The 27,271-nt window shown below is 51.8% G+C and overlaps 7 protein-coding genes across 7 annotated transcripts; 2 read left to right on the top strand and 5 right to left on the bottom strand.

Annotated features, from left to right (window-relative positions):
- Window positions 1-497: 497 nt before the first annotated feature.
- On the top strand, window positions 498-1,699 carry PpBr36_08977 (uncharacterized protein; the record flags this gene model as incomplete). Its single annotated transcript, XM_029896101.1, has 2 exons — window positions 498-1,598; window positions 1,679-1,699. 2 exons carry the CDS (start codon window positions 498-500, stop codon window positions 1,697-1,699), a joined length of 1,122 nt encoding a protein of 373 aa, XP_029746645.1.
- Window positions 1,700-2,680: 981 nt separating this feature from the next.
- PpBr36_08976 (uncharacterized protein) lies at window positions 2,681-4,447 on the bottom strand (the record flags this gene model as incomplete). Its single annotated transcript, XM_029896100.1, has 1 exon — window positions 2,681-4,447. One exon carries the CDS (start codon window positions 4,445-4,447, stop codon window positions 2,681-2,683), a length of 1,767 nt encoding a protein of 588 aa, XP_029746644.1.
- A 651-nt stretch (window positions 4,448-5,098) lies between these two features.
- On the bottom strand, window positions 5,099-7,572 carry PpBr36_08975 (uncharacterized protein; the record flags this gene model as incomplete). Its single annotated transcript, XM_029896099.1, has 3 exons — window positions 5,099-7,102; window positions 7,192-7,458; window positions 7,531-7,572. The coding sequence occupies 3 exons, from the start codon at window positions 7,570-7,572 to the stop codon at window positions 5,099-5,101; spliced, it is 2,313 nt and encodes a 770-aa protein (XP_029746647.1).
- A 661-nt stretch (window positions 7,573-8,233) lies between these two features.
- Window positions 8,234-14,980, bottom strand: PpBr36_08974 (uncharacterized protein; the record flags this gene model as incomplete). Its single annotated transcript, XM_029896098.1, has 8 exons — window positions 8,234-8,674; window positions 8,764-9,198; window positions 9,310-9,865; window positions 10,043-10,168; window positions 13,831-14,034; window positions 14,125-14,403; window positions 14,498-14,650; window positions 14,742-14,980. 8 exons carry the CDS (start codon window positions 14,978-14,980, stop codon window positions 8,234-8,236), a joined length of 2,433 nt encoding a protein of 810 aa, XP_029746646.1.
- A 3,036-nt stretch (window positions 14,981-18,016) lies between these two features.
- PpBr36_08973 (uncharacterized protein) lies at window positions 18,017-18,840 on the top strand (the record flags this gene model as incomplete). Its single annotated transcript, XM_029896097.1, has 3 exons — window positions 18,017-18,129; window positions 18,221-18,618; window positions 18,773-18,840. The coding sequence occupies 3 exons, from the start codon at window positions 18,017-18,019 to the stop codon at window positions 18,838-18,840; spliced, it is 579 nt and encodes a 192-aa protein (XP_029746649.1).
- Window positions 18,841-19,385: 545 nt separating this feature from the next.
- PpBr36_08972 (uncharacterized protein) lies at window positions 19,386-22,720 on the bottom strand (the record flags this gene model as incomplete). The annotated part of the gene is made up of 7 exons (XM_029896096.1): window positions 19,386-20,033; window positions 20,114-20,957; window positions 21,038-21,288; window positions 21,351-21,436; window positions 21,506-21,791; window positions 21,891-22,429; window positions 22,549-22,720. 7 exons carry the CDS (start codon window positions 22,718-22,720, stop codon window positions 19,386-19,388), a joined length of 2,826 nt encoding a protein of 941 aa, XP_029746648.1.
- Window positions 22,721-25,048: 2,328 nt separating this feature from the next.
- PpBr36_08971 (uncharacterized protein) lies at window positions 25,049-26,177 on the bottom strand (the record flags this gene model as incomplete). The annotated part of the gene is made up of 4 exons (XM_029896095.1): window positions 25,049-25,080; window positions 25,156-25,212; window positions 25,284-26,017; window positions 26,173-26,177. The coding sequence occupies 4 exons, from the start codon at window positions 26,175-26,177 to the stop codon at window positions 25,049-25,051; spliced, it is 828 nt and encodes a 275-aa protein (XP_029746651.1).
- Window positions 26,178-27,271: the final 1,094 nt, after the last annotated feature.

Raw genomic sequence — 27,271 nt, 5'->3', positions numbered from 1 at the left:
CAAAAAAAAAGTTGCAGATTTGACAATTGGCTGCGTGCACACTCCACCAACTACCGGACCCTGTCAAGTTGCATTATACCGAAGTCGTAGGCCAGTTAAGTAACCCGAACTGGCGACTTGGCCAAGACCACTTCCGATACCTGTCACCGTTATCGTCCTTCTCGGCAACTTTGATGGGCTCAAGCGATAGTTGTGGCCGCCTCACGTTCTAGTCGGTTGAATTTTCCATTCATTTCATATTCTTTCTTTCTCTTTTCTGAAAATACCCCGGTGCCGGTCATTTGTCTTCTAACTCCGCCTTCACTAGAAAGTTCTCTACGCCTTGTTGACCGTCTTGAGCGGCCCTGTGTCTCGACTACCTATACTCTCTACCGGATCCCAAAGGCCGGTCGCACAGATCTGATCACACCTCTGATCACAAAGGCACGCGCAGATATACATGTCTCCAGTCCAAACATAGCGAAAACACAAGGCTTGACCTGCCACCCCAGTTTAAGATGGCGCGCGCAATGGGGCCGGTGCGCCTGAAGAAAGCGAATCCTGTTACGCTCGCGATCGGTGCCTTTCTCTGCATATTCATCGTCTACTTCCTCGCTGGGCCGCCCGGCGCTTCGAGCGACATCCTTAAGAAGAAAAAGGCTCAACCAGCCTCCCATCCTCTCTCCCCACCGACGTCTCCCTTTCGCAAGGAGTCTACCTCTTCCGACGGTCGACGAACCCCGCCGCCTGTCACGCGTTACAACCTGAACAATGTCACGACCACCGCGAATCCAATTGAGAACCGCGAGGATATCTTGATTCTAACCCCGATGGCTCGCTTCTACCAGGGCTACTGGGACAATCTGCTCGCGCTCAACTACCCGCACGAACTGATCAACCTGGCCTTCATCCTACCCAAGAACAAGGAGGGCAATGCCGCTACGAGCGCTCTCCAGGCCCAGGTGACCAAGACACAGCGGAGCTCTAAACAGTTCAAGAGTATCACCATCTTGCGTCAGGACTTTGACGTGCCCCTGCAGTCGCAGGACGAGGCTGAGCGCCACAAGATGCAGAACCAAAAGCCCCGTAGGGCAGCCATGGCCAAGGCTCGCAACTCTTTGTTGTTCACGACGCTTGGTCCTTCCATCTCCTGGGTCCTATGGTTGGATGGGGACATCATCGAGACCCCACCATCCTTGATCCAGGATCTCGCCAAGCACGACAAGGCCGTGATCGCGCCAAACTGCTTCCAGCGTTACGTCGACGAGAAGACGGGCAAGAGCATGGAGAGGCCGTACGATTATAACAACTGGCAAGACAGCAGCACGGCCCAGGATCTAGCCTCTAAGATGGGGCCCGACGACATCTTGCTCGAGGGATACGCGGAGATGGCTACCTACCGGGCCTTAATGGCCTACATGACAACCGAGGATAACAATCTGGACTACGAAATCCCCCTGGATGGCGTCGGAGGGGCCGCTCTCCTTGTCAAGGCCGACGTCCACCGCGACGGAGCTATGTTCCCACCGTTTGCCTTTTACCACCTCGTTGAGACAGAGGGCTTTGCCAAGATGGCAAAGAGGTTAGGTTTTCAACCGACTGGTTTGCCGAATTATAAGGTGAGTTGGCTAGCTTTTTGGAACTGTTTTACAGTTTGTGGCGTGTGATTGGCCAACTGACACGTGATGGATGAATCAAGGTCTACCACTACAACGAATGAACGCGTTGATGAGCTTCTGAAAAAGATCAGAGCCATGTCCGAGTGCCATGCTTTTCAATTTATGCGCCATATCTCTTTGTTCTCGTGCCCAAATTATTTTTTTTCTTTTTTTCTTCAGGTGGCCAATGTATGAATACAACCGGGGGCTAATATGTGAAGCGCGGCCCATGTTAGCCTTGTTCCAAGATTTTCGACTGGCACGGTAAAAGGCATGAACTGTTGATAGTGTCAGAGGAATAGGACAGAAGAGAAGCTTCTGCTCCAGAGCAGCCTGTTGATGTGGGCAAATCAGTTCAACTGCTGGTGGCCACCTTGGTGGTCTGTTTTGTTCGACTGCATCGACCATTTGATACCCCCGTACACAGGGCAGCAAGTTTCTTCTTGATTTGGCGACAAGTAATGCCACTTGACGAGGTTTGTTAAAAAGAGAAGTTAGGGGTAGCATATGGTTGGGATGGATCACAAGTCCCAGCAACGGCGAACGGCGTTTTTTTTTTTTTTTTCTTGGTGGTAATACACTACTATATCACATTTCGTTTTTCATGTCAGAACTTGGGGTGTTTTAGACCTCTTCAATGCAGACATCTTTTTCATGGTTCACGTAACTCATGCCTCGTAGTGATTGTTGGGATAATAGCCATCTCTCAGGCAGGGAAAGTTTCGCTGGGTAGAGAATGCTGGATCCCGGCTAGGGCCCCAGAGTTGAGGGTTTGGGGGAGGGCGCAGGGGAAGGAGTGTCTGGGGAGACAAAAAAAAAAACAGAAGCCTTTGGTATGCTGCTCTAGTCTAGTTCTTGTCGTTTTCATGATAGCCTGGGCACTGTTACCTGTAATACACATATGATACATTTCTTTCTTTTTATATAAATACAATTGAGCCCAGTGCCAGTTCCATGTCCAATAAATAGAGGACTGTTACCCGAGCCTACACCGCGCCGGTCACTGGTCATAGAGTCCAGTTGTTCAGGTCATGCACGTTTTATCATTTGGAGACCTCTTCGGCCCCCTTGACCAGCTCCGAAGACGGTTCCCCAGTATTGATCCGATCGCTCATGTAATTGCCCAGACCGTCCTTGTAATTGCCCAGGATGCCGCCGTCGACCCTGTGGTCGAGCGCCCACTTTTTCTTCGGCAGCGCGCTGAGGTGCGTCGTGCAGCCGGCCTCAAACATCTCCATGCCCGCCCAGGCAACCATGACCGCGTTGTCGGTGCAAAGGCCTACCGGTGGCGCGAAGACGACGACCGGTTTGTACCCATGCGCCTCGAGCATTTGGCGCAGGATGAGACGCAGAAATTTGTTGCTCGCCACTCCACCCCCCACCATCAGCCTGAAGAGGGCCGGGTGTCCAGTCGACTTTGTGGTATTCCTTTTCCTGTTCTGCTTCTTGTTGCTGTCCAGGTAGAGCAGCACCCGCGACCCGAGGTGCTCAAACATGATCCTCATGGTCTCGTGGCCCAGGACGCGGCGCTCCTGGTAGTCCATGCCCCCGGCCGCCTCCCTCTGCTTGACGATGGTCAGCACCTGGTCGTGGAGCCCGCCAAAGGCAAACTTCATCTCGCGCGACTTGGCCAGCGGCGGCCGGAGCGCCCACGGGTACCTGGGCCCGTTGTCCTCGGTGTAGATGATGTCGACCGAGGACCGCTGCTGGGGGGTGCGGGCCTCCAAGAGGCGCCGGCTCGGGGCCACGGTGGCAATCTCCTCGGCGCGGCTCATGGGCGCCTTGTAAGTGTTGAAGAACGAGGAGCCCTGGGGATAGACAAACTTCTCGAGCAGGCTGGCGTAGCTGCTGGTCTTGCCGTGGTATTCTGCGGGGAGGATGGCGCGCGCGCACTTGTCGAGCGCGTCGCCGGCCGCGAAGCCCTCGACCTCGGCAAGCGTCGTGTGCTGGACGAGGTTCTTGCTGCGCAGCAACATCGTGTGCCCGCCAGAGACGAGGAGGGTGAAGAAGGGGAAGCGAGGCCAGTGCAGATTCATCTCTGACGGCGCCGTCAGTCCCGCGTCGGACACAGACGAGACGTCCCCAGACTCTGCTGCTGCTGCCGCCGGCTGGGGGGCCACAGCCTCCGTGTCGACGGTCTTATGCTTGGCCTTCTCCGCATCGCCAAACGGCCTCTTCAGGGCCGAGACGAGCCTGGGCGTCAGCAGGTGCGCCTGCATGTGGTGGACGCCGACGAAGGGCACCCCCCAGGCGAGGGCGAGCCCCTTGGCCGTGTTCAGGCCCACGGAGAGCGCCGTGTTCATCCCTGGACCCCTAGTCACCGACACGAAGTCCGGAATGCGGCGGGGGAGGCTGCCGTCCGGCTCGGTGCTGCTGGTGCCCCCGGCGAGGGAGGGGCCGTCCGGGGGGGCCAACGGCGGCAGCGCCTCCATGGCGGCCTGGATCATCTTGGCGAGCGTGCTGGTGTGCGCCTCGACCGTCGGCAGCGGGTTGATGCCGCCCCAGCTTCTGTTGTCGGCGGTAATGCGCCACTGGAAGAGCACCCTCGCCGCGCCTCCTTCGCCGCGCTCCTTCTCCAGCAGCGCGACGCACGTGTCATCGCATGATGTCTCTATGGCCAGCGTGAGCAGGGTTTTTTCGGGGTCTGAGTTGGTGATGCTCGTCTTCGGCTCGGGAGGAGCAGAGGAGCCGTCGGATGCAAATCTGACTGATAACTGTCGTGACCTTGTCGCCACATCCAGTAGTAACCGCCGGCGGCCGTAGCAGGTCAACAATGGCCGCCGCCGAGAAAGCAATCTCACGGCATTCATTGCATGAAAATTAGCATGGATATCTCATTACAATTTTATATGATTTGCGTATGACAAATAAAAACAAAAAGGTAGATGTCGTTGAGGTTTGTTCTGAATTATGTAAGCTGGCCCAAAGTTGACCGAGAAAAAAATCGACTTGTTCTCATTTCCTAGGATGGCAATTCAAGAGCGCACGGGACACTTCAACCCATCGAATCAAAGAGTGGTTCGCAAACGGCAAATATAATGATCAAAGTACACAAAAACAAGTCATATGCGCGCGCAAAAAATGCAATGGATTGAAATAAAAACCTCATTTTTTTTTTTCAAATGTTATCTACACAGCAGACTCCACCAAAACCACCCCATTTAATAAAGAATAGACGCAACCCTGAGAACTGTCAGCAGGTCGGGTCCAAGACGACAAACCCACCCAGAAACGCCTGTAAATAAAAAGTAGCATAAAAAGTAGCAAATGCACCAACAATATGACGAGACGTGAATAGAGCGAATTACTGATACATCACTTTTTGCACCAAAAAAAAAAGAGAGAGAAAAAAAAGTAACCATGCCCATCACGACACCTCGTCTACAAAGATCGCCAACTCGGCAGACTCCAACTCCCTAATCTCGCAAGAAGAGGAGGTCAACATGCGGCCCCGAATCCTCCTAGATGCCGGAGCCGACGTCTCCGCTCCCTTCGCGCGACTCGCTGACGCCATGGAACGCGTCGCCAAAGGCCGAGTCCTCCATCTCCATATTGAGGTCGAACTCTGACGAACCTGGCAGGTCGCCCAGATTGCTGAAGTCGCCGGGGGTCAGGGGCTTGTTGGGTGTCGGCGCTGCTGGGGCTGGCGCCGGGGCTGCTGCCGTTGTCGTCGGGGGCTGTTGAGCCCCGGAAGCGGGATTGCCCACGGTTGAGGTACCGCCAGCGGCTCCTCCCGCCGCCGGTACTGGAGTGCCGGCACCTCCATTGGGAGACGGGCCTGTTGCTCCAGAACCGCCGGCGCCATCTGACGCGTTCTTGGGTACCACGACCCATTCCCCGCTTCCTGTGCCTTGGTCAGGGGCCATCGGAGGAGTGGGCTCCTTGTTTGCTGGGGTCTCCGTGTTACCCATGTCGACATCCTGCGACGTGCTGGGGGCTGCTTGCTGTGGCGGTGGGGGCGGATGAGGGGACGGAATGCCGGCGTTTGCAGGTGTCCCCGCGTTGGACTGAGCGGCAGATAGCTGAGGCTGTGGCGTGGGGAAGTTGTTGACCGGAGTAGATGTGGTTGAGAATCCTGACGGGTTCATCTGGTCCAGCAGCCCTGCGGCCGTGTTACCCATATCAACGTCAGAGTCGCCAACCATGACACCACTGTGCTGAGATCCAGGATGCGATGGGTTCCGTGACATCGAGGACGCCGCGGGAGGTCCGACAGAGGTAGAAGGGTGGTTGAGCATGGGGTCCAGTAGTGGCTGCTGCTGCTGCTGCGCCTCAACCAAAACGGGATCGGGCTCGGCTCTAGGAGGCGGCGCAACAGGCTCCTGGTAGCCACCATCTTGGACTCTGCGGATGTCCTGCACAGCTACGGCCTTGCGTCCAATACGAGCCTCGACCTCAGCCACAACCTGGTCAAGGTCTTTGCTGTCGACTCCGCGGCCCAGCGATACAGATCCATCCTCTGCAATCCCGTCGGCTCGACCTTCGAGTCGCCAAAAGTCCCCGCCTGAACCAGAATCCGAGTTCTTGGAAACGCCGCGCAGGTCGCGCTCGGCGCGCATGAGCAGTTTTCCAGACTCGAATTCGGCCATCAATTTGGCGTGTTGTGCCTCAAGTGCCTTGATCTCGGTCTGCGTAGCCTCAATCTGCTCCGCCACCCTCTTTCGGAATTGATTGGCGAGTTCACCATCCAGCTTTCCGACGTAGGGCTTCTTGGGCGCCATCTTGTGAGCACCCTCGCCCTGAGCCTCAAAGATCCCGTCCGTGAGGCCCGCCAGCTCGCCCTTGAGCCCCAGTCCCAGATCCGGCATCACGATCTGGCCCATCCGGTATGGCGAGCAGAGAACCTCTTCCATCAACTCGTAGTTCTGCCTGTACCTCGCCATGCTCACATCGCGTGGGGTCAGGCTGTCAAAGATGTCGCCACGCGAGGTATCCTCCTCGTCTTCGTACTCGATTGCCGAGTGCGGCCCCGCCGCTGGGTGGTGCGGCTGCTGCGGGTGGTGTTGAGCATGATGTTGCTGCTGCGCTTGCTGCTGTTGCTGCTGCTGCTGCTGGGCCCTGGCGCCTCGCTTAGTCGTCGGCGGGTGGGCGGGCGGGTATGCCATCGTCTGTGGCATCGGCTGCCTCGGACCCGGGGCCGGGGGAAAGCCACGGAACGGTATCTGCGGGTAGTTTCCACGGTCCCTCAACATAAAATCCTTGCGAGCAATCGGGCCCGCGCGCTGCATCTGGGTACGAAAGTTCATGATGTAGGTGGTCCGGCTATCTATAGGGACAGAGCTGGAGGGCATGCGGTCGTGAGGTTCGCTGGGTCCCCAGGCGACGATGAAGAGGCTCGGGTCGACAGGCGGGTGGTTCGCGTGAGGCACCTTGGATGAGGGCACAAGGCGGTAGCGGCGCCTCGAGTGCATTGTGTAGGGCTCCATGGGCTTGAAGCCTGCCTTGTAATGGTAGTGCTCGAGGGTCTGGAGACATGTGCGCATGCCATATTAGCTCCTGTGGCTAGGGTAGAGAGCACATGGAGGATGAGGGGAGTTTAAGCTTGTCAGCATACCAGACCGTTGCCCAGATCGTGCTGGTACATTATCTCGGGACCGTTCCAGATGTATCCATCACTGGCCATGTCCGTGCCGAGGCGCGCAAGAGGCTGCCACATCAAGTGAACGGTACCGTCCTGTGGGCCGTCGAGGTATTGCCAGCAAAAGGGAGCATCGTCGCGCGCAATCTTGGGCGCTTGCATGAGCAAGTCGATCGCCCTTTGCGGCTCGAGCTTGTGCAGCACTGGATACCGTGTCACGCTGATGAGGTGCAGGTGGGGGAGCTATCAGTTCACAAAATTGTCAATACAAAGATGCCATGGCTATGAGAGATGGACGATTATTGCGCTTCGTACCAACTGGTCCGCCACGCCCTGGCTAGGGCCTTGCTCATTCATCTTGACAGACTTTAACACACCGCCGCCAAATGCGATTCCAGCTCAATCGGGAAATTGCCTCGGCTTCCAAGCTATTTCGCAGCTAGAAAATGCAGGCACTGATCGGTAGGGTAGAGCTGACTGAGTAGCTGTCGCGATGGGTTCGCAGGAGCGGCTTTGCGATGGATGGTTGAGGTTTCGCGGGCCTGGAATTTCGTGTACGCGCCTGAGAAAAGTGGGTATAGAGCAATTGAAAGCGGGTCCATTACTCGTTCGTTTTCCTCCTCACCACCGGCATCATCTCAACACGCCTTGGCCTACTCTCTCAACTCCATCATTCTTTTTGATTTCAGAATTCGGGAATGCCCATTGCAATACATGTGATGTTTTTTTCTGACTTGTTCACAGCACTAAGCAACACATAAAAGTTAACTTTAGAAGATTTTAGCGTTGAACTTTCATACAAATCATAATTTCATTCAAAATATCAACACTCTACTCAAGCATCGCCAAGCTCCACAATCAATAACTGCGAAAAAGGACATTCATCATTGACTGGGTGCCGTGCCTCTAAAGGATTTTGTGGCGTCTACCTATATCCCATCCCAGAATATTTTCCTACATTTTTTTTTTCTGGTTTGTTTGTTTTCTCTTGTTCGTCCCCTGATTCTCCAACCTCAACTTACGCCTGGTACGTGCTGGCCGACACGTTGCCACCACGGCCGGTCCAGTTGACGTGGATGTCCTGGCCCTCGGGGTACTTGGAGTTGGCAAACTCGGGCTTGATGCGGAAGGTGTGGGCACCAAAGTAGTCACGCTGGGCCTGGAGAAGGTTGGCCGGCAGGTCCTTGGTGCGGTAACCGTCGAACCATGACAGAGCAGTCGAGAAGGCGGGGGTCGGGATACCGAGGAAGGCGGCACGGCCGACAACCTCACGCCACCCGGGCTGGGCGTTGTTGATGGCCTTGTGGAAGAAATCGTCGAAGAGGAGGTTCTCCAAGTCGGGGTTCTTGCGGTAGGCCGAGGTAATGTCCTTCAGGAACACGGAACGGATGATGCAGCCACCGCGCCACATGAGGGCGATCGACGGCTTGTTCAGCTTCCAGTTGTACTCCTTGGCGGCCTATAATGATTCAAACAGCCAGTGTCAGTAACAACAGAAAACTTCAGCGGAATCTGGAATGTCCAGTGGAAACCCGGCTTTGGACGTACCTCCTGCATCAGCATGAAACCTTGAGCATACGAGATGATCTTGGAGGCGTAAAGGGCCTGCTCGAGGTCCTTGATGAACTGCTCCTTGTTGCCCTCGAAAGAGCTGGTGCGGCCAATGTACTCAAGCTTCTGGGAAGCACGGACACGCTGCTCCTTAATGCCTGACAGGCAGCGGGCGAAGACGGCCTCACCGATCAGGGTGACGGGCATGCCCAGGTCCAGAGCATTGATGGTGGTCCACTTGCCGGTACCCTTCTGTCCGGCCTTGTCGAGGATCTTCTCAACCAGGGGGAGTCCGTCATCGTCGTTGAAGTACATGATGTCCCTGGTGATCTCAATCAGGAAAGAGTCGAGGACACCCTTGTTCCACTGGGTGAAAACATCGCCAATCTCCTTGTTGGACATGCCGAGACCACGCTTCATGATGTCGTATGCCTAAACACAATCAATAATTGTCAGTCTCCGGGCTTGGCAAAACCGGCATATATTGCCCACCGCGCATTTGCAGGCAGACGGCAACCGTCACGACAACAGTGATGAACTAACCTCGCAGATGAGCTGCATGTCACCATACTCGATACCGTTGTGAACCATCTTGACGTAGTGGCCAGCACCCTCGTCACCAACCCACTCACAGCATGCCTCGCCGTCGCTCTTGGCGGATATGCTCTGGAAGATGTCCTTGATATGGGGCCAGGCAGCCTCGGAGCCACCGGGCATGATGGAGGGACCGTACCGGGCACCCTCCTCACCACCCGAGACACCGGAGCCGACGAAGTAGAGACCCTTGCCCTCAAGGTACTTCATCCTCCTGTTGGAGTCGGGGAAGTAGGAGTTGCCACCGTCGATGATGATGTCACCCTGGCTCAGCAGGGGCAGGAGGGTCTCAATCCAGTCGTCGACGGCCTTGCCGGCCTGGACCAGGAGCATGATCCGGCGCGGCGACTTGAGCTTGGAGACGAACTCCTCTGTAGAGTGGGCACCGACAATCGACTTGCCCTTGGCCTCGTTGGCCAGGAAGTTGTCGACCTTGGAGACGGTACGGTTGAAGGCGCAGATGGTGAAACCATGGTCGGCCATGTTCAGAATAAGGTTCTGGCCCCTGCGGTACAGAAAACGATCCGTCAGTCGTCTGTATTGGCGGGGTCCAGCCTACTTTGCTAAGCAATTGCAGGCAGGTAGCCGAGCTAGACCCGGGCCGTGGCATCCGAAAGGAGTACGGCGGTTCGGATCTTGAGCAATTGCGGGGGTGGGTAATAGGTTCAGGGAGACAACTTACATGACGGCCAGGCCGATGAGGCCGAGATCAGCGCTTCCGGACTTGTCAGCATTGTTTGACGTTGAAGATGAAGAAGACCCTGCATTCATGGACGGAAAAGCCCTGCCGAGGCCGGCGAGGCGAGCGCTGCGGGCACTCAGTCAGGGTGCGGGAAACAAAAAGGAACGGTCGTCACGAAGGAGGTCGCCAGCAACGTTGAGTGCTGCCGAGTCTGAATCACATCCTCATCCGGGGGGGAGGCAACGGCAGCAATAACAGTTGCTTCGCCGCGGGCATTGACGGCTTCGTCGGCTTCGCGGCGTCGGCATCGTGACAAGAGTCGTTGAGTTGCATGGCAAGTAGCTCATCGGTGGAGGGGCGATGGATGGTGGGGTAAGATGTAGTGGACTTACACTGCGCCAGACATGTTTGATTACGTTGGGTAGCTGTGCTCTCGAGGTTGATCTTGAAATGTTGAGGATCTTTGTTCGAGGAGGAATGTCTAGCACTCCAAAAGAGATTAAAAGGAGGATATCTACTATGGGTGGATGGAGGGGTGACGCGGGATTAAGTAGAAAGGTTAGGTAAGGTAGGTTACAAGATTAAAAAAAAGAAAAAAAAAAAAAAAAAAAAAGGTCGGGCAGAGTGTTGGGATGGAAACCCAAGGCGGATGAGGATTAGGGAGTGTTTGACAATGCACCTCCCACGTCCGGGTGTCGTAGCTCACCTACTCCTCCCACCTCGAATTGGGTGCTCCATGGCGGGGCAGCCGTTCCGTCCGTCCCTCTGCCCTGTATGCCTGCTTACTCAAGACTCTCTCTACATGCTGCCAATGAAAGCATAGCACAACAGGAGGTCAAGCTGCAATGGTCCACGCTAGTTTCGCTTTTGCGCTACGCTACGCTGCCGAACTACTATTCTTGCCATTTCATTATTCTTTTTTTTTTTCATTCTTATCCCCGAAAGTGAGTCCCCCTGGCAAAGTGGGTATGAGAAGCTGGATATGGATTTGCGATGGGTTCTTCGGGGAAGTGAAAAAGTCATGTAAGCTACGCGGTGACGTCAAAGGAGGAGCAAACGTAAACGAAACGAATGAATGAACAAGAAATGCTATTAAAATCGACGTATTGCTCTGCTTTGTTCGATCCAACTCTTGAACAGCGCCTGATCGGTAGGTAGGCACAGTCCTTTGCCTTTCCACTAGATAGCTACTTGCAAACCCTGTCCGGATCTCTAGCAAAGCGGCCGGGGTCAAGCTCCGACTGGAACTCCGGTGATGTCGGCCGTGTTGCAGGATAACCCTTTCAAAACATGCGACATATCTCTGCATAGCTCACCTTTGTTGTCCTGCATGTTTTATGTGTTTTTTTTTTTTTTTCTACAAAACCAGCAGAACAGGACAAACACCTCTTAACCTGATTCTTCACTAAGCCACGTACCTTTTTTTTTTTTCTTCAAACGTAGGGATGATCAAAATATACCTACCGTTCTAATCCTCGGGCCATGTTCTCAAAAGACAAGCTCTACGTGGCTGCCGAATGCTTTCGTGGGCTGCATTTGGAGAGAGATCGCCACCCATGGGCCACACCCCTTCTTCCCTGTCCGCTGGATCCCCGTCTTTGCCTCTGACGAAAAAAAGACGCTCCCCACGACCCAACCCGCGTAATGGAAACGTGCAGCGTGGTTTTTGGCCCACAAATATTGTTCTTGCTGGCTCCATTATCGGCTTAGGCCCGACTAATGCAGTGAGCAAAAGCAGAAAGCCAAGATTGATGCAAAAAAAAAAAGAGTAGAAGAGAAAGGCAGAATCTCTGTCAAAGCGGGGTCGTGATTCCGTAGCGGGACAAGAACAAAACAAAAGAAAAAAGCCTCTTTTTGTTTTTTCCCGCCACTTGTCGTTGGTATGTCTATCTGTTTTTTTTTTCTTCAACGAATTTTTGACGGGTATTTCCGCGTTATCGATTTTTGCCGTACAGGACAACTCACTTACATTATTTCAACAACGTCCAGTCAAAACAGACCACTGGACACGTTTTCGGCCAAACTTCCGGCTCGTTTACCGGGAAGAAAGCCTCGAGGGAAATAAATGCCCCTCCTCGAAGACCACCCCTACCTCTCAGCTCCCCCCAACAACGGAAGTACCGAGTACTTACTGTACGCATAGCTTGGTAACACCGCCCGGTCCTCCCGAAAGTGGGGTGGAGGAGGGGGGTAAAGTTGTGATGCAAGTGCTTGCTTGCTAAGCTCGGGCTGCGCGCCACTGTTACGCAGTTAAACTGTACTGTAGTCCGCTGCGGACAGACACATTCAACGGCTTGCTGAGTGGACGACCCCCACCGACCCTTGTTGGCGAAACCACAAGTGACGTTTTGGTTCCCTCCTCGTTTCCTTCTCACTTCCGCACCCGACATCAAGCTCTATCTGCCAAAAAAAAAAGAGCTAGCAGGGTGTCATCCGCGGGGGTCGGACTTTTTGGGAAGTGGTTCGCCAAGTAGTAATACATACGTAGTAGAGGTCCTCGGTTGAGTCAGTGGGTTATTTTTTTTTTTCTTTTTTGACGAAAAAGATAAGCGGGGGACCCGTATTGCCTCTAAGAGCCTTTTTGTCACCTCTTTTGGTCCGATGACGGGATAAAGTGCTGCTCTCCCCTACCTGGTCGTGTCCTGGAAAACCAAAAAGTCCCGCATAGTCAGTCAGCTGGAAGCGGTTCAATGGATGCATTATCAAAAGACGGACTTCGACCTCTTTTGTCCCGCGTATTCAACACCCTCCCTCAGTCAGGAAGGTCGAGTTGCTGCCCAAAGCCATCCAGCTCATAGCGTACCTAACATATTTATCTACCTGGCTTACCGGTAGATTGCATCCCTGGAAGCCCGTTGCCAGTGATGGGGTTCTGTTCCCATTGCTGACGTCGCCATGACAGCAAGCTTTGTCAGCCATGAACTATCGCGGAGTCCCCAGGGAAACCCGGCCCGCAAGGACCGGCAGAGCCGGGGCCGGGATACTAACCATTATAAGTTGCAAAGTACGCGACAACTAGAGAGGTATTAATTTGCAAAACGCGGGTAAATATTCAACAATATGAACGCGCAGCTTCTGCATCTTTGCATTAGTTCCTTAGTTCATAGCTTAGCTACATTCGGGGTTTACCCAAGTCAATATTGATCTCCCAAGAAGGCTTCCATCTCGAGGTCTTCCAGTCCAAGATTTGTCAATATGGCCACATAGCCATAGTAACCTCCCCGACAAGATGCACTGAGATTGTAAACGACAGAGCCATTTGCCCGCGAGGCTCGCGAAAAGAGCTGCCTCTTCGCGTGATAGACAACAACCGGGTTGTCTAAGGCACTATAGGGCTTGTTGTGGACGTCGGGCAGCCTGGACGAGTAAACGTCGGCCAAGGACGGCAGTCGGGAAAGCAACTACCGCATGTACGTCAGTTTGCTACCTTCTGTTACTTCTTTCTTTCTCTTGGTGACCAGATGTGTCAAGACATGTGTATAAACTTACCCGCCATAGGGGATACCGCAATTATTGACTGCCTGCCAGCAGACTGTCCGACTGAAGCAGTTGGTTCCAGTGAAACCAGTCATGATATCCGTGCCGTTGACGACAGGAGGTGAGGTGATTATGGAAAAGGTTGTAGGTTTGGCCTCAGTCGAAGGACAGGGTGGTTTGGAGAACGTTGGCCAAGGCGTGCAGTCAGGAAAGCACCTGGTGTTTACAAGTACATCAGTCGAAAGCCTAGAGAGTCGACGAGGGCCTTGTATGTCTTGTTCAGCAATGCAAACCAAGGCAATTTGACTTACCCTCCATACATCTCACCACACTCGTTGATCCCATCCCAACAGACAGTTCTTGTGCTGCAGTTATCAAGAATCGGGTCTAACGGAGTCCCATTTGCAAGCGCGGTGGTAGTGGAAGGCGGCTGAGTGACTATTGTCAGTTGGGTCAGGCTGTTGAGCGAACACAAGGGCGTGGCGATTGCCCAAGGCTTGCAGTCGAGCACGCAACTGCCGGTACGGCATGTTAGTTGGCTGGATGGCAGCAGCACCGAGATCTAAGCTGGTTCTTCATCAGGGTGAGAAGAGGTGTTTTCTTACCCTCCATACTTTTGTCCACATGCGTCAATTCCGTCAACACACACCGTCCTGGTGCTGCAGTTGTCGACAGACGGGCTGCCGCTGACAGAAGTTGGAACTGAAGTTGTAACGGGAGTCAAAATAGGAGTCACGATGGGAGGCATAACAGGAGTGACAGCAGGCGTGACAATAGGAGAAACAGTGTCAACCGAAGTGATCAGAGGAACCGAGGGAGTCTCGAAGTTAGTGAGGCAGGGGGGTGCCGTGGGTTCCAGAGAGGGAGTGCAGGTGTCGTAGCATCTTGGAAGAGGTCAGCATGGTAGCTGCAAAACCTGACAAACACTCGGTTTGATAACGCGAGAGATGGACTTGCCCTGTATAGGTGACTCCGCACTCGTTGACGCCAGCGACACACATGATGCGAGGCTCACATATTGCAGGCGTGGTAATAGGCACGGCGGTGGGGTTCACAACCGGAGCCAATGTCGAAGAAGGAACACAAGCCGGCTCGGTCGGACTCATCCAGGGCTGGCAGGTGTCCCAACATCTTTGCCGTGTGGATAAAGGTGTGTCAGTTTCAGGCCGTAGGGAGCATGGCTTTTCTCTAGCCTGTAAAATGAAAGTTGGAGGAAGCTTACCCTTCCCATTTGCCGCATGTGTTGGCTCCCTTAACGCAGAGAGTCCGTGGCTCGCACTCGGGTGGGGGGAGCGGGCCCAGGGAAGCCTGCGGCGCGAGCGGCGAGAAGGCCAAAGAGGGCAAAACAGGAGACTGATTGGAGACGGGAGCAGTCTGCGGCTCGGGGGCCGGGACGGCAGAGACGGCCGTCGCCAGCGCCGCAAGGACGCCGACACGAACGAGAGTAAAGGTTGGGAGCATCTTGGTGGCGTGTTGCGATGGCTTGGTATTCGAAATGTTTTAATGGTGATTTTGAACGAGAGTCTGGTTTGATTTTGAGTATGTTTTGAGTGGAAGAAACGAAGGACAACTAAGGGGTCAAGCTGAGATGGAGTTGAGAATGGCACCGAACAAGAGCAACTGGACAGGTGCAGCGCACAGTGCCACGCCTGTTTTTATCGTTCCTTCCACTTCGGTCTATGCCCTTTTGTATTAAACCCAGCGTTGAAGAGTGTTTTTTTTTTTCCTTTTTTTTTATTATTCTTGCTGCTCAGGGATCCAGATATTGCAAGGTCAGCCGGACTTGCCCTTGGAGCTTGCACCAAAAAGTCTTGCTTGAGTCATCACGACGAATACAACCCTCAAGGCGAGGGGCGATATTAGCTACTACAGGAAGAGATTGTTGTGCAAATATCAGGTTTAGGGAAGCACCGGATCGCGTTCGAGCCAGTGACGCCTTGGATCCAACCGGGTCCTGGGTTGTGTCCCAGTAGCACCAGATACAACGCCTTCACTTCTCGTTTAGATGTTCCCGCGCACTTGGCGATTGGGGATAGATGTTTATTATTGCATACATATGTACCTTATTGTCACTTATATACCTTGGCGGCCTTGCAATGTCTGATGTTTTCTACTTTACTGATTCCATCCAGCATGTATATACTTCCACTTTGTTAGTCGGCATTGTAAGGCAAGCGTAATCTCTACCCTCACATAAGATTTCAAGTTCGGCCTAGCCCCCATTAACGTAGTAGCTGCAACACTTTTGATAGCTTCCCAAAACGGCAACGTCGCACCCAGAAGCCGGCCACACATGTACGGGTAATACCAAGGGCCGGCCGAACATGAAAAAAGATCGACATTGCCCATTTCCGTAGCACGGGGTTTTGGCAGAGGGAGGAATGCCGGGCTTCTGGTAGGCGACGGTAGTTCAAGATTTGAAAAGAAGGTAGGGCGGATGATACTTCGTGTGCATGCTTCACAAAATCGACGCCCGGGGCAATGGAGTAAACCATTAAAAGTCTCAAATCCCGTCGGACTACAGGCTGCAGTCAAATTTGCCGATTTTAAGAGACACGCTCTGGCAAGAAAGAGTTACGTTTCGTGCCGCCGGCTGAACAAAAATCATAATTCTGATTTGAAGAATGAAATGCAGCACGGAATGCTACCACCGCTCTCAAAAATACCATTTTGATGCTGGGAAGCTACACCGAGTAAAGGCAGCAACCAGCAACACCAAACTCGACTCACCAATATCCCGCTATTAGCGACGTTTTGAGGATGCAAGATGCTGTTTTTTTTTTTTTTTTTTTTTTTTTTTTTTTTTTTTTTTTTTTTTCTTTTTTCTTTTTTTTTTTACATGTTGTGTAGCTTCCACAGCCGATGTGACGCATGTCATATCCACAGCGGTTACCTACAATAGCTACTTGCCTTATGGGATCCAAGAGGTAACAAGATCAGCTTGGAGTCCTTGATTGTTTGCTTACTGCCGAACTTCCGTATATTCCTATGCGATGTCTCGGTCCTCTTAATGCTTCACCACATCTCCAATTTACGGTTTGCGACGGCATCAGTCGGGGCTCGTCCTTTTTTACGACCTTGCATCAGCAATTTAAAAGTTCATCCCATATATCCCATATATCCCAAAAATAGCCCCTGAATATATTGCCAAGTGGTTTGGGACAAGAGTTCGCCCGAAAAAGAAGAATCTCGCCTCTTTCCGCACCATTTCGGCCCCTGGCCGAAGCTTGAAGGATGAAAAGTCCAACTACTAATGGGTCCTGTGTGATTGGGTCTTGGCTGCAGGTACAGGAGGAAACGCCCCTGGAAAGTTGCACCGAGTAACCTTTGGTAGCGAAAGAATGGCCGTGAACTTGCCATGAATTTTTCTATGCCCAGAAATAGTGGCGGGAAACTCGACGAAGTCGCCTTCTAGAACTCTCACAAATCATTTGTTGTATGAAATTTTCGTATTGGTGGTACCCTCTTGATGCACCCATCGGACTACAGTAGTGTAGTCATCTTGAAGCGGCTTGCATCCACGAATGGGGAGACGGCACTTAAACATCAGTCGACATGAGCCCAGCTTGGCACATGTCTTTGAATGTACTGATTTCCGTTTTGCCGTCTCTAGCCGTAGGGAGAAAATAGCAAGTACAGGTGAGGTCGTTCGACACTACCGAAACCGTCAACATGATGACATTTGAAAACAAAAGGATTTACTAAAAGAAACATAGAAAATAAGATCCAGGTATGCGTCACCAGTGGCAACATGAATATAGGTGCAAATACCTACAATGCAGGACTATCCAAGGCATTTTGATACCTGTGGGGGTCTTACACGGATTCCGACAATCACTTCAACTACTGGTGGCGGCTGAATTGAACGGTAAACCGATCAGCCATGTCTCTTTAATATCGCTTATAGTGGCCAAGAAAAGCTTTCTATACTGAGAATAATAAAAAAGTTCTTCTGCACTGGTCTGGTTGCTGGGTACTTCCGGATATCGAGACCAGGAAGGCGAAACATGAGATTGACATCACACCATACGCTTGTCCCGGTCAAGCTTGGCCTTGGTCACCACTGTAACCATGGAGAGAAAAAAAAATTCATCACGACGCCCTCCTTGGTAGTGATGTGATCCAAGAAAGAAGGCCACGGTCTAACACGTTGTGCAGCATGTGATCAAGTATGTCTAAGAGTAACTAAAGGGGAAAAAAAGGTTATATATATAGGGCTCAGACCCTGCCCTTGGTTTAGAGGCTGGAAGTATAAGTGACTGCAGCAGCTTGCACTAGTTCATCAAGTATCACCATTCTACTCATACAAACTGGGATATTAAACACTTTTGTTCTTAAACCTAAAATTCAAAGTGCATATCTACCAGAATCCCAGAGTATATAAACCACCCACACATCGCATCTGGCCATCTTTACGATCCCCTGTACTATCATCCTTCTACCACCAAATCCCAATACCACGCCCTCGATCATCAACAAAGCAAACCTCAAGTTACAATGAAGTGGTTCAACCAGATCGTCACCGCGCTCCTTGCCACTACGGCACTCGCAGCACCCGCGCCACCAAAGGCATCAGCCGAGACGGCATATTACAACCTACGGGTCTTGAGGTAACGCCTTGCGCCCTATTATCACTTCTCCATCCCTCTCCAAACCACTAACGCTCCCCCCCTCTCTCTCTATCTCTCACCCGTCATCCAGCAAATTCGAAAAGTCCCTCGACGACAAGCTCCTGTCCGTCTTCCAGGACAAGGTGGGCGTGTTCTCGGGCGCTCCCGCAGTCAGTTTCTTCCCCGTCAATGTCTCGGACAACGCCACCGAGCCCAAGTACCAGCTCCACACGAGCCCGATCGGCATCGTCCAGACCGTGCTGGGCCTGGTCGGGTCGGACAGCCTGAGCACCCTGATGCAGATCAGCGACCCCTACCAGCTCGAGTTCCCCGACGGAGTCAAGGCCGACTGGTCGTCGTGGGACATGGTCGAGCGCGTCGAAGGCGAGCAGATTAACAGCTACCTCAACTACGTCGGCTCGCCTGAAGGGACGTGGATCGCCTTTCCCGAGACCGGGCTCGACAACTGGACTGTTACTTGGTATGATGGTAAGTTTGAGCTCGGTTTTTTTTTTTTTTTTTCTCCTTTTTTTTTCTTGTTTACGCTGGGTGCTTGATGACTCTCATCACCTGTCTACCGACATCCCGCCTGTTACAAACTCCCTTGAGGGACTATACTTTTGCTGACACCTCGTACTCCTAGGTATCGCCGTCCTCCCTCAGCACTACATGCCTATTGAGGTCATCTATGAGAAGGTCATGCAAGGATGAGTGATCTTTCTCATGCCGACATTCTACTGTTGCGTGTCTGCATATCGAATTTAGCTAGCTTCACTGATTCTTCTGAGCAAAGCTCTGTAAGAAGTGATGCTTTATGGAAGGTTGTATTTACGACAAAAGTTCAGCCCAAAATATAGTTTTTAGCACTAGTATCAATATCAAAAGTTTCCAAGTCCGAATTCAGTAAAAATTTCCCATGTCAGGGTACTCCATCACAAGATCACAAAAGAATCTACAACTGCCCAACTCAACATCACTGTAAACTGGTTATCGAAAGAAAATGATACTATTAGAATGATGCAAGTTATGGAACGCCACGCAGGTATGTACCTTCTATATCGCACATTATACAGCGTTCATAAAACCGCGATGTACTCCGGTGCAAAACAATTCCCACTCCAAAAAGGTATATATATATATTCTTTGGGAAACCAAGACATTCATGCCATTGTGATCACTCCAACCCTGAGTATCAGCATAACCCCCAAGACACCCGGATAACCAATCTTGTCCAGGTTAGTCCCCAAACCATCCTCTTACTCTGCCAATACCATCCGCAGCATCGAAAGGAAGTTTTCTCTCAACTTGTGCACCTCTGAAATGGCCGGCTTCTCGGGCTCGCCTGCCCTCCTCCGCAGCCTGTCACGCTGTTTGGCCCTGCGCCTGCGCTCGGCCTCGACAGGGTCCAGCTCGTCCTCAATCTCGGCGTCCTCCTCGTCTGTGCCGCTGTCGTCGTCGTAGGCCATATCCTGCAAGTCCATCTGGTCAAGCCCAAAGTCGCTCGACTTGAAGCCCACAGGCACACCGACGGCGCCGTCCACGCCGCCCTCCGCTGCCATCTTCTGCCGCGTCTTGTCCTGGTGCCACTTCTTGCGCGCCTCTTGCCACGCGATCAGCTGGTTTATCTCCGCAATCGCCTTTTCCTTGTCCACAACCCCCGTGCTGACGCCACCCTCGAACAGCGCGTTGATATCGAGAGTGCCATTCTTGGGTCCGCGCCTAAGGAACTCCAGAATGCCTTCGATCCAACCCATGAGCTGCGTAAAGAGGCCATTGTCGTGTGTATGCACTTCGTGAACGAACTTGTAAAAGTTGTGCTCGTGTCTTTGGCAAAGATCAATGAATGCCTGTACAGTCTGGTTGGGATCGGCAGAGGCATCTTGCTCGCGACACTGATCAACAACCTGCAAGAGAGTTCATGTGTTAGTAAGATCCTAGCAAAAAGAAAAGAAAAAAAAAAACACCCTTCAAGGACAAGACCTACCTGTATCGTGTCGTCTACAAATACTGCAAAATCCGTAATACTATTGTACACGTTGGCTGATTTGTACACGCGGACCAAAGGCTCGTAGAATATTGTAAAAAGATCTCTGAACAGCTGAAGAGTAACGGGCTCCTCTATCAGGTGCAACATCATTTCCTTGTCGCGTTGCCGTAATTGAAGCTTGAGCATTTGCTTCAAGTACGAAAAGAGTTGTGCGCCCTGCTTCAGCTCCTCGTCGACGTTCTCCACGGCGCTGTTGAAAGCTACGTAGGCGTTGTAGAGCCTCCCAATCTGCTCAGCTGTCAACGGAGGCTCGATTAGCTCAGATCGCAGGATTGCCACGACTATGTCGACGCTGTCAGCCTCGGCCTCTTCGCGAATCGCCAACTTGATATGCTCCTCGGCCTCAGTAAACTTCTTCAGCTTGTCCACGAAAAGCTGGTCGTCGATCCTAGCCGCGAGCGCATCGATGGACTTTTGGAAATTTCGGATGCCGTCATTCAGAGTCATTGAAAAGATGCGCTGCAGTAGCGATCTTGTGCCGAACGGTTGCGCCAGGAAGATGTCAAGGATTCCAGACATGACTGCCGCCGGGTTTGCGATCCGAATTGCATTTTTCATAAGCGTGTATGGCATGAGGGAATGTATCCTCTTGGCCTGCGCAAACAGCTCTGGGGAGTTATCCTCAGCGAGGAAAAGGTGATAAATGGTAGCCGCCACCTCGATTCGCAGCCATTCTGCAAACTTTTGGTATTGTATGCTGAGGTCCTGGATAGTCTCTTTCTCCTTGATCTCTTGGAAAAGCATAGTGAGGCCGTTGCGTTCGACAATATCTTGCCGGAACCTGTGGAGGGGGTCAGTAAACAACGTACAAAAAGCATCCGGAAGAAAGATCCTGAGGATGTCTTGGGGTTATAAACATACTGTTCCATGTATGAATCCAACTCCGCTGCCCGTTTTCGTGCTATATCGTAGAACTTCTTTTGTTCCTCCATGCGCTTCTCGTCAACTTCCTTTCTTCGTACAATGTCCCGAATATCATCATCCGTCGGCGTTATCGAGTCACGGGTGAGAAATTCTTGCATAGCTTTGGTGGTGGCCAGTTGGTTGTTATGCAGCAGCGATCGCAGGAAGGCTCTCAACGAGATCCTTTGATTCTCGCGGAACAGTATGGTCTGATCATCAAGTTAGTTGCGACTCTCTTGTTACCAGTAGGATGCCGAAGGAGCCAACATACGTCTGATTTATGGCCAGGGCTACGTTGACCATCCGTGGAAACACGAGGTGATCCCCGGCCGGACAAAGAAGCACTCCTCCTGTGGCCTACGGTGTAATGAGAAGGTCAGCTTCACGTCAAACACAAAAGGCCTGCTTCCTCTCGATAGTACTGACCTGCAAGGCTCCTGACAGACAAAGTTTTGCCGCCCTCGGATCCCTCCTTGCCTGTCATTTGTGTTGAGACGGACGACACCGAGGAGTCGTCATCATCATCTTTGCGCGAGAAGTTACCCAGAATACTCGCAGCAGACGTGTTGCTCTTATTCTTCTTTGGCAGTGGCGGGAGGATCTTTCCGGGCAGCTCTGTCCGCAGCGCATTACGCAGTTTAGTGAAGTCGCCGTATCTGCGGGCGACGAAATGTTCCATCTCGCCTTTCCTCTTTACTCGCAGGATGAATTCCTAGAAGTTGCAATTCTTGTCAGACAACTATCCAATGCAAAATAGCCACGCCGTCTCATACTCAAGAACGACTTCGTCAAGGTCTTCGAGGAGACTTACTGCATGCTTATGATGTCTGATGTTCCTCTTCGTCGAACTGATACGGACAGCACACACGTTGACATCCCAGCCGTTGAGGTAGTTGCCCTCGGGCATGGTCGACAGGACACCCGTGTCAATGGCGTCACGGTCCACAACCTCGAGTTCCGAAAACCTTATACGCTCCTCGTAGCCCGATGAGGTGGGCACGCCAGAGACAATCATGAGCTCAACCAACTTCTGCGCCTTGAGCGCAAGCTTACGCCTCTTGGTCTCCTCCAGACGGTCCTCCGAGGACGAAATATTCTTACTAGCAAAGGACTCAAGGAAGACCTGCAGCTTGTCCTGCCAAAACTCCTTCTCCCTCGCCTTGTCGAGGAACGGGAACTCGCGCACATGGTGAACAAAGATATATCGGAGGATTGGAAGGTCGGAGTCTAGTGGTGAAACTTCACCCAGGTCTGATTTGAAGGGAGCGCCAAAGCGGCGCAATGCCGTCGGCGAGTTGAGTTCTGAGATTTCTCTCTTGACTTGTTCGGAGATCAGTTCACGTTTGAGGTCTGCCAATGCGAGAATCTCGTTAGTATGATATTGCCCTTGAACATGTTCAGAAACCCCCTAGCTCGGTCCGGGATTGCTCTTTGCAGGTATTCCCGTCGCATGCTTCAGTGAGACTCACAATGCTCTTGTTTGCCGGTTAGTGACTGGCCTGGTGGTGGTATAGACTTTGTGCTGACTGTGCGAACGGGAATTTCCCTCTTTTCGCTCATGGCGACACCATTCTCATGAGCCGCACCGTTCTCCTTCTCCATGACGGCTGTGCCGTTTTCAGGTGCTGCTAAAGATGCCATGGTTTATGCTAGTTGTATGTGTGAGAGAGAGAGAAGGCTCGCGCCAGCAAATCTAGCAAGGCAATGGCGCCGAGGTTGCGGAAAATAGATGTCTGCGTCCCCAAATTCCTTGGGGTCGAGAGCAATGACGATTGATGGGATTGACTTCCTTCTTAGTCGCGCGTGCGGTGGCGGGGTAGCATGGAAACGCTTCGATCCGCCAAGGTAATGACGCGCAAGGGCCTGGAGTGTCTTCGGTTCGTCCAAAGTCTGAGGATGTGCGTAGGTACCCAAAAAGATATGTCCTTCACAGTCTGTAGGGCTGGGGGATACTTAATCCAGCAGGGCAATAGGCGATGCGTTGCAAGACGAAATCAGGTTGAGGTCGAGACGCGAGTAAGCCCCGGCAGTCTGCAAGGTGCAAGGTTGCCGTCTTACAAGCTCTAGCAAGGGTCTCGTTTGTCCCTTGCGTTTACAAACAAAGTCAGAAACCACCGATTTATTGGAGCGGAGCCCGAATGCGATGTCCCGAAATGAACAAAAGACAATCTAACTGTGCTAATAAATAGCACAAAACCAGGGGGAGTATAAGACTTTTATTCTGGTCAGATTAAGCTCTTAGATGACAATCGCCATTACCCTGCAAATCTCTACTGCTTAAAAGACCGAGAGAAAAGCAATTAACTGGGGGCCCTTCGCAGTTTGTGTCAGCCGCTCACATGGTCCCTGCCTGTTGCATGGGGCTTGCGACGTCAGCTCTCTTTTTTTTCCCAATGTGTTGCCCTTGTTTATCTGTCTCGGAGGGGCGCAGTTATGCCCTCAGCACAGCACACAACAACGCACAATCGCGCTAGAGGGGCTCACTAACGCTACATCCATCGACTAACCGGTGCGGTACAGCCAGTAATTACGCCCTCAGCCAAAATTGAAGACGAACATGGGACGGGTAGATGGATGACTCTGGCAAATTTCAAAGCCCAGACAGAGCAGAAATGCAAGTGACGCGCTCGGTGGGGAAGCATGACGTCCCTGCTTCCCCACCATGGCTAAGAACAAAATTAGGGAAAACATACGTAACTAGCCTGGCTAGCCTAGCAAAAATAGAAATAAAAATAACAACAGCGTACAATAACGACCTTTGGGTCACGGGTGTGGCTGTGGTCTCTTGTCCAGGTCGTCACACTGCGCCATCATGAAACAAATTTACAATTTAATTGGCTTTTAGATCATCAACGTGGAAAAAGTCGGCAAGCTTTTGTACTCGTAGAAACCACCATGGATGTTCCTTGTCGCTTGCTAAGCGCATCTTTGGCTTTGGCCAATGTCTAAACGTCTGACTCCCGCAGCGATTGCAAGGAGTTTTATTCAACTTGGTGGGCATGGCGGTTGGGGGCCGCGCCAGATGTAAAGAAAAAATAAAAAATAAAAAATAAAAAAAATCGATGATTGCCTTGCTAGCATACGAAAGTCACATCGATGGATCTCTAATTCCTCCGTCGAACTGTTCGGCAAGCAGCTGCCGACTTAGGCCAGGACATGCTCCGCAAATATCTGGGCTCGCTTGGCTGGCTTGGGGCTCGGGGTGCGAATGTAACGCCATACAAACGGATGCCCGGGTTGAGTAGGTTGGATGAGTTGGATGAGTTGGATGGCGCGGCGCTACCCGATCGCGGCCAGCCAATAAGGGCAAGTAAAAGGGCACGTATTTCCAGAGGATCGCATGTCAAGCTCCGCCAGACCTTCTTCCTACTTTTATCCCCCCAAGCCTCCCACGCAATCTGGGTGGTTGTATTGTGCCGCGTAAGCTCTCAAAGGAGTGAGGTGTCAAGGGGGGATGCCTGGTAAGGCAGTTACCGGTAAACCTGCTGTTTTGAGTGCGTTCGTTGAAACAAGTGAGCTTGAGCTGAGGTTCACCCGATGTGCCGGTATATCATGGCTGTATTAAAATAGAAATAGCCTTTAATCTTTGACTGTCGAGATCGAGGTGAGGTACTACGTAAGCACATACATTTGGGCATACGCCAATGCCTCAGTTATAGCAATGCTGAACTGGATGCTTTTTTTTTTTTTTTTTTTTTTTTGTCAATTCGGATATTTAGTTGCAAATAATACCCCGCTACCCAATACATATTTGACCAACTACACGGATTAAGGCTAGTTCTACATCCGCCTCGATTCTTTGCTCTCTCAGACAACATCTTTTTTCCGGCCAGATTGTAGCATCCTAGCGACTCTGGTCGCTCGTACTCGTACACCCCTGACTAGAATAAAGCCTTTTCTGTCATTTTTGAATCCGGGGTGCCACATTTCTTGCCCGAGGTGTCTGTCCTGGACCCAATCACCGATTCATCAGAACGCCGCACTTGCTCCCCCGCCTCCCGCTGGAAAAGGGTTTCAGCAAGTATCTCAACTGTGCTCTCTGTGAGCAGGAATCATCCCATATAAAGGCGACATACCTGGTCCTGACATCCATCTGTATCCATACTCTTGACCTAGCCTCAGCTTTCTTGCCACTAGAATCACATGTCAAATGTCAGCTATGACAGTCTTACTAGCAGTTCCTGTCCCAAATCCGGGTACCTACATCCAGCAGACCCCTCGTGGATCTTCTCGGCATTGGCAACGCCAAACTCCCAAACATGACAGCACCACAAGGCCACGAGCATCTCAAACTGCGCGCGAGGCAGTGACGCCGTCAGGACCAAACTGTGTAGCCTGTCATCTTTGGTACCGAAGTGCATGACGGCGATGGATTCGCCCCGGGTATTGAACCATTCAAGCCCTTTGTTGACGAAAACGGCGTCTGCGTTTTTAACAAACGTCGGGATACCGAATTTGCTGGCCTTGCCCGAGAGATCGACAGGCACAACGATCAATTGCTCGGCACTTCCTCCCATCAACGAATGCTTTTTTTTGAAGCCTACTGCCGCTGGCTCTGGGACGATCCTGCTAGCCCGCTGGATATAATACATCGGCGACTCTGCCGGCACCTTTTTAAACCCACCGGGGGTCGACCGCATGTGCTTCAGGTCGTATATATGGCGTTGGCGCTCGGATGAGTCGCCGCCGCCCTTGCTGGGCTCGACACGTAATAGCTGCACCTCGGTGGTTATTTCAGAAAGCGTCGCTATTCCCAAGCTCAGCCGGTACAGCAGCCGTGCATCTGGCTTTGCGGCGTGGATCTCCTGGCCCTCCACTGTCAGCGTCGTGGGTGATAGGATGTCCTGCCCAGGTGGCACAAACTTGTCGTAGTATGAGGCCACGACTGTGCCGAATGATTGTATGGTGTCTGAAATGATGTCTATCGAATTAACTTTGCTACTAATTGATGTACACACTTGATCGGTATGCAGTGATGAGATGACAACCAAACCCGGGCAATGGTTGTATTTGAAAGGGGACTTGTTGTAAGAGACAGATGTGGTTGTGTGGTTGTATACGACCAACACATGCAAGTCCGCAAAGGCAACAACAGCATTTTGGTGGTGGTGACGGGGCTGTGTCGACTGAATGCATTCCCTGACTGCGCCAAGGTCAGCATCGCTTATCTGTGATATGATAACATAAGATAGCACATCAACAACTCATCGCAATGGTCCAAGATGGAGCAAGTAGGCAGAGCTATCCGGAGTGAGTTTGCCCAGATCAAGTGGTGAATATGATGTGAACCCGTTATAAATTGGGTTAGTTGCTGCGGTGATTCACCTATGAGTGAGGGCAAAGCATTTACGATGCCTTGAACATGTAGGTAGTGAGTTAAACTGCTCAGCTTGGCGGCTTCAGCCTTGCCATTTCAACGCTCATCCAAGGCAAAATGGGATTATGCACCTTGTGCCCGGAAATACTGACTATCCAAAGTAGCGTTGCAATATCTAGAACAGGGCCGGTAAACAAAGGAACATGATTTCTGTAAATATGTATGTACATACCTAATTTAGGTTGAGTATGGCCTTGCTAGTTTGTGGAGCATGTGGGATAATGGGAAAACCATAAAGTTAGCAGCAATTGCTATAAAAGCAACTTGTGTTGTTACACACCTCAAGAGAGTATGCTGCCATGACCGCAGACAGCCAATGAATACTTATGACTATTTCAAAGCAGGAAGGATGTAGGGGGAATGCCGGAGGATTTTGTGAATCAACATGGCACCACCGCTTCTGACAATGTCGAAAGTCATGATCTATACTGCAATATTCAGGAGTCATGGATAGATATCTGATACTTGGCCCCCAAAGCTCCTTTTTACCATGTTTGCATGTTACTGTCACAGAAGAGGTTGCACTGAAGCATACAGCCCTATAAATATCATATGAGCGCCAAATTTTTTGCATTCATTTACTGTTGTGTTGAGCCAGATTCCCGTAAGACAAGAGCCTAAGGACTTGGACGATAGAATAGTTACTTTTAACTAGACTGTCATAGCCTGTCATTGAATCACAATGCGGATATCATAATGCTCAAACACAGACGGTTCCAGAGCATTGTATGCATATAATTAAGGTCCGCCCTACGGCATATGTAGACAAGCAGACAGTTATTTACAGGGTAGAACAACAATATTACACTACTAAT

Source organism: Pyricularia pennisetigena, chromosome 5 (assembly GCF_004337985.1).
Source record: "Pyricularia pennisetigena strain Br36 chromosome 5, whole genome shotgun sequence".
Taxonomy (NCBI): Eukaryota; Fungi; Ascomycota; class Sordariomycetes; order Magnaporthales; family Pyriculariaceae; genus Pyricularia; species Pyricularia pennisetigena.
This window is presented reverse-complemented; position numbering and strand designations above follow the sequence as displayed.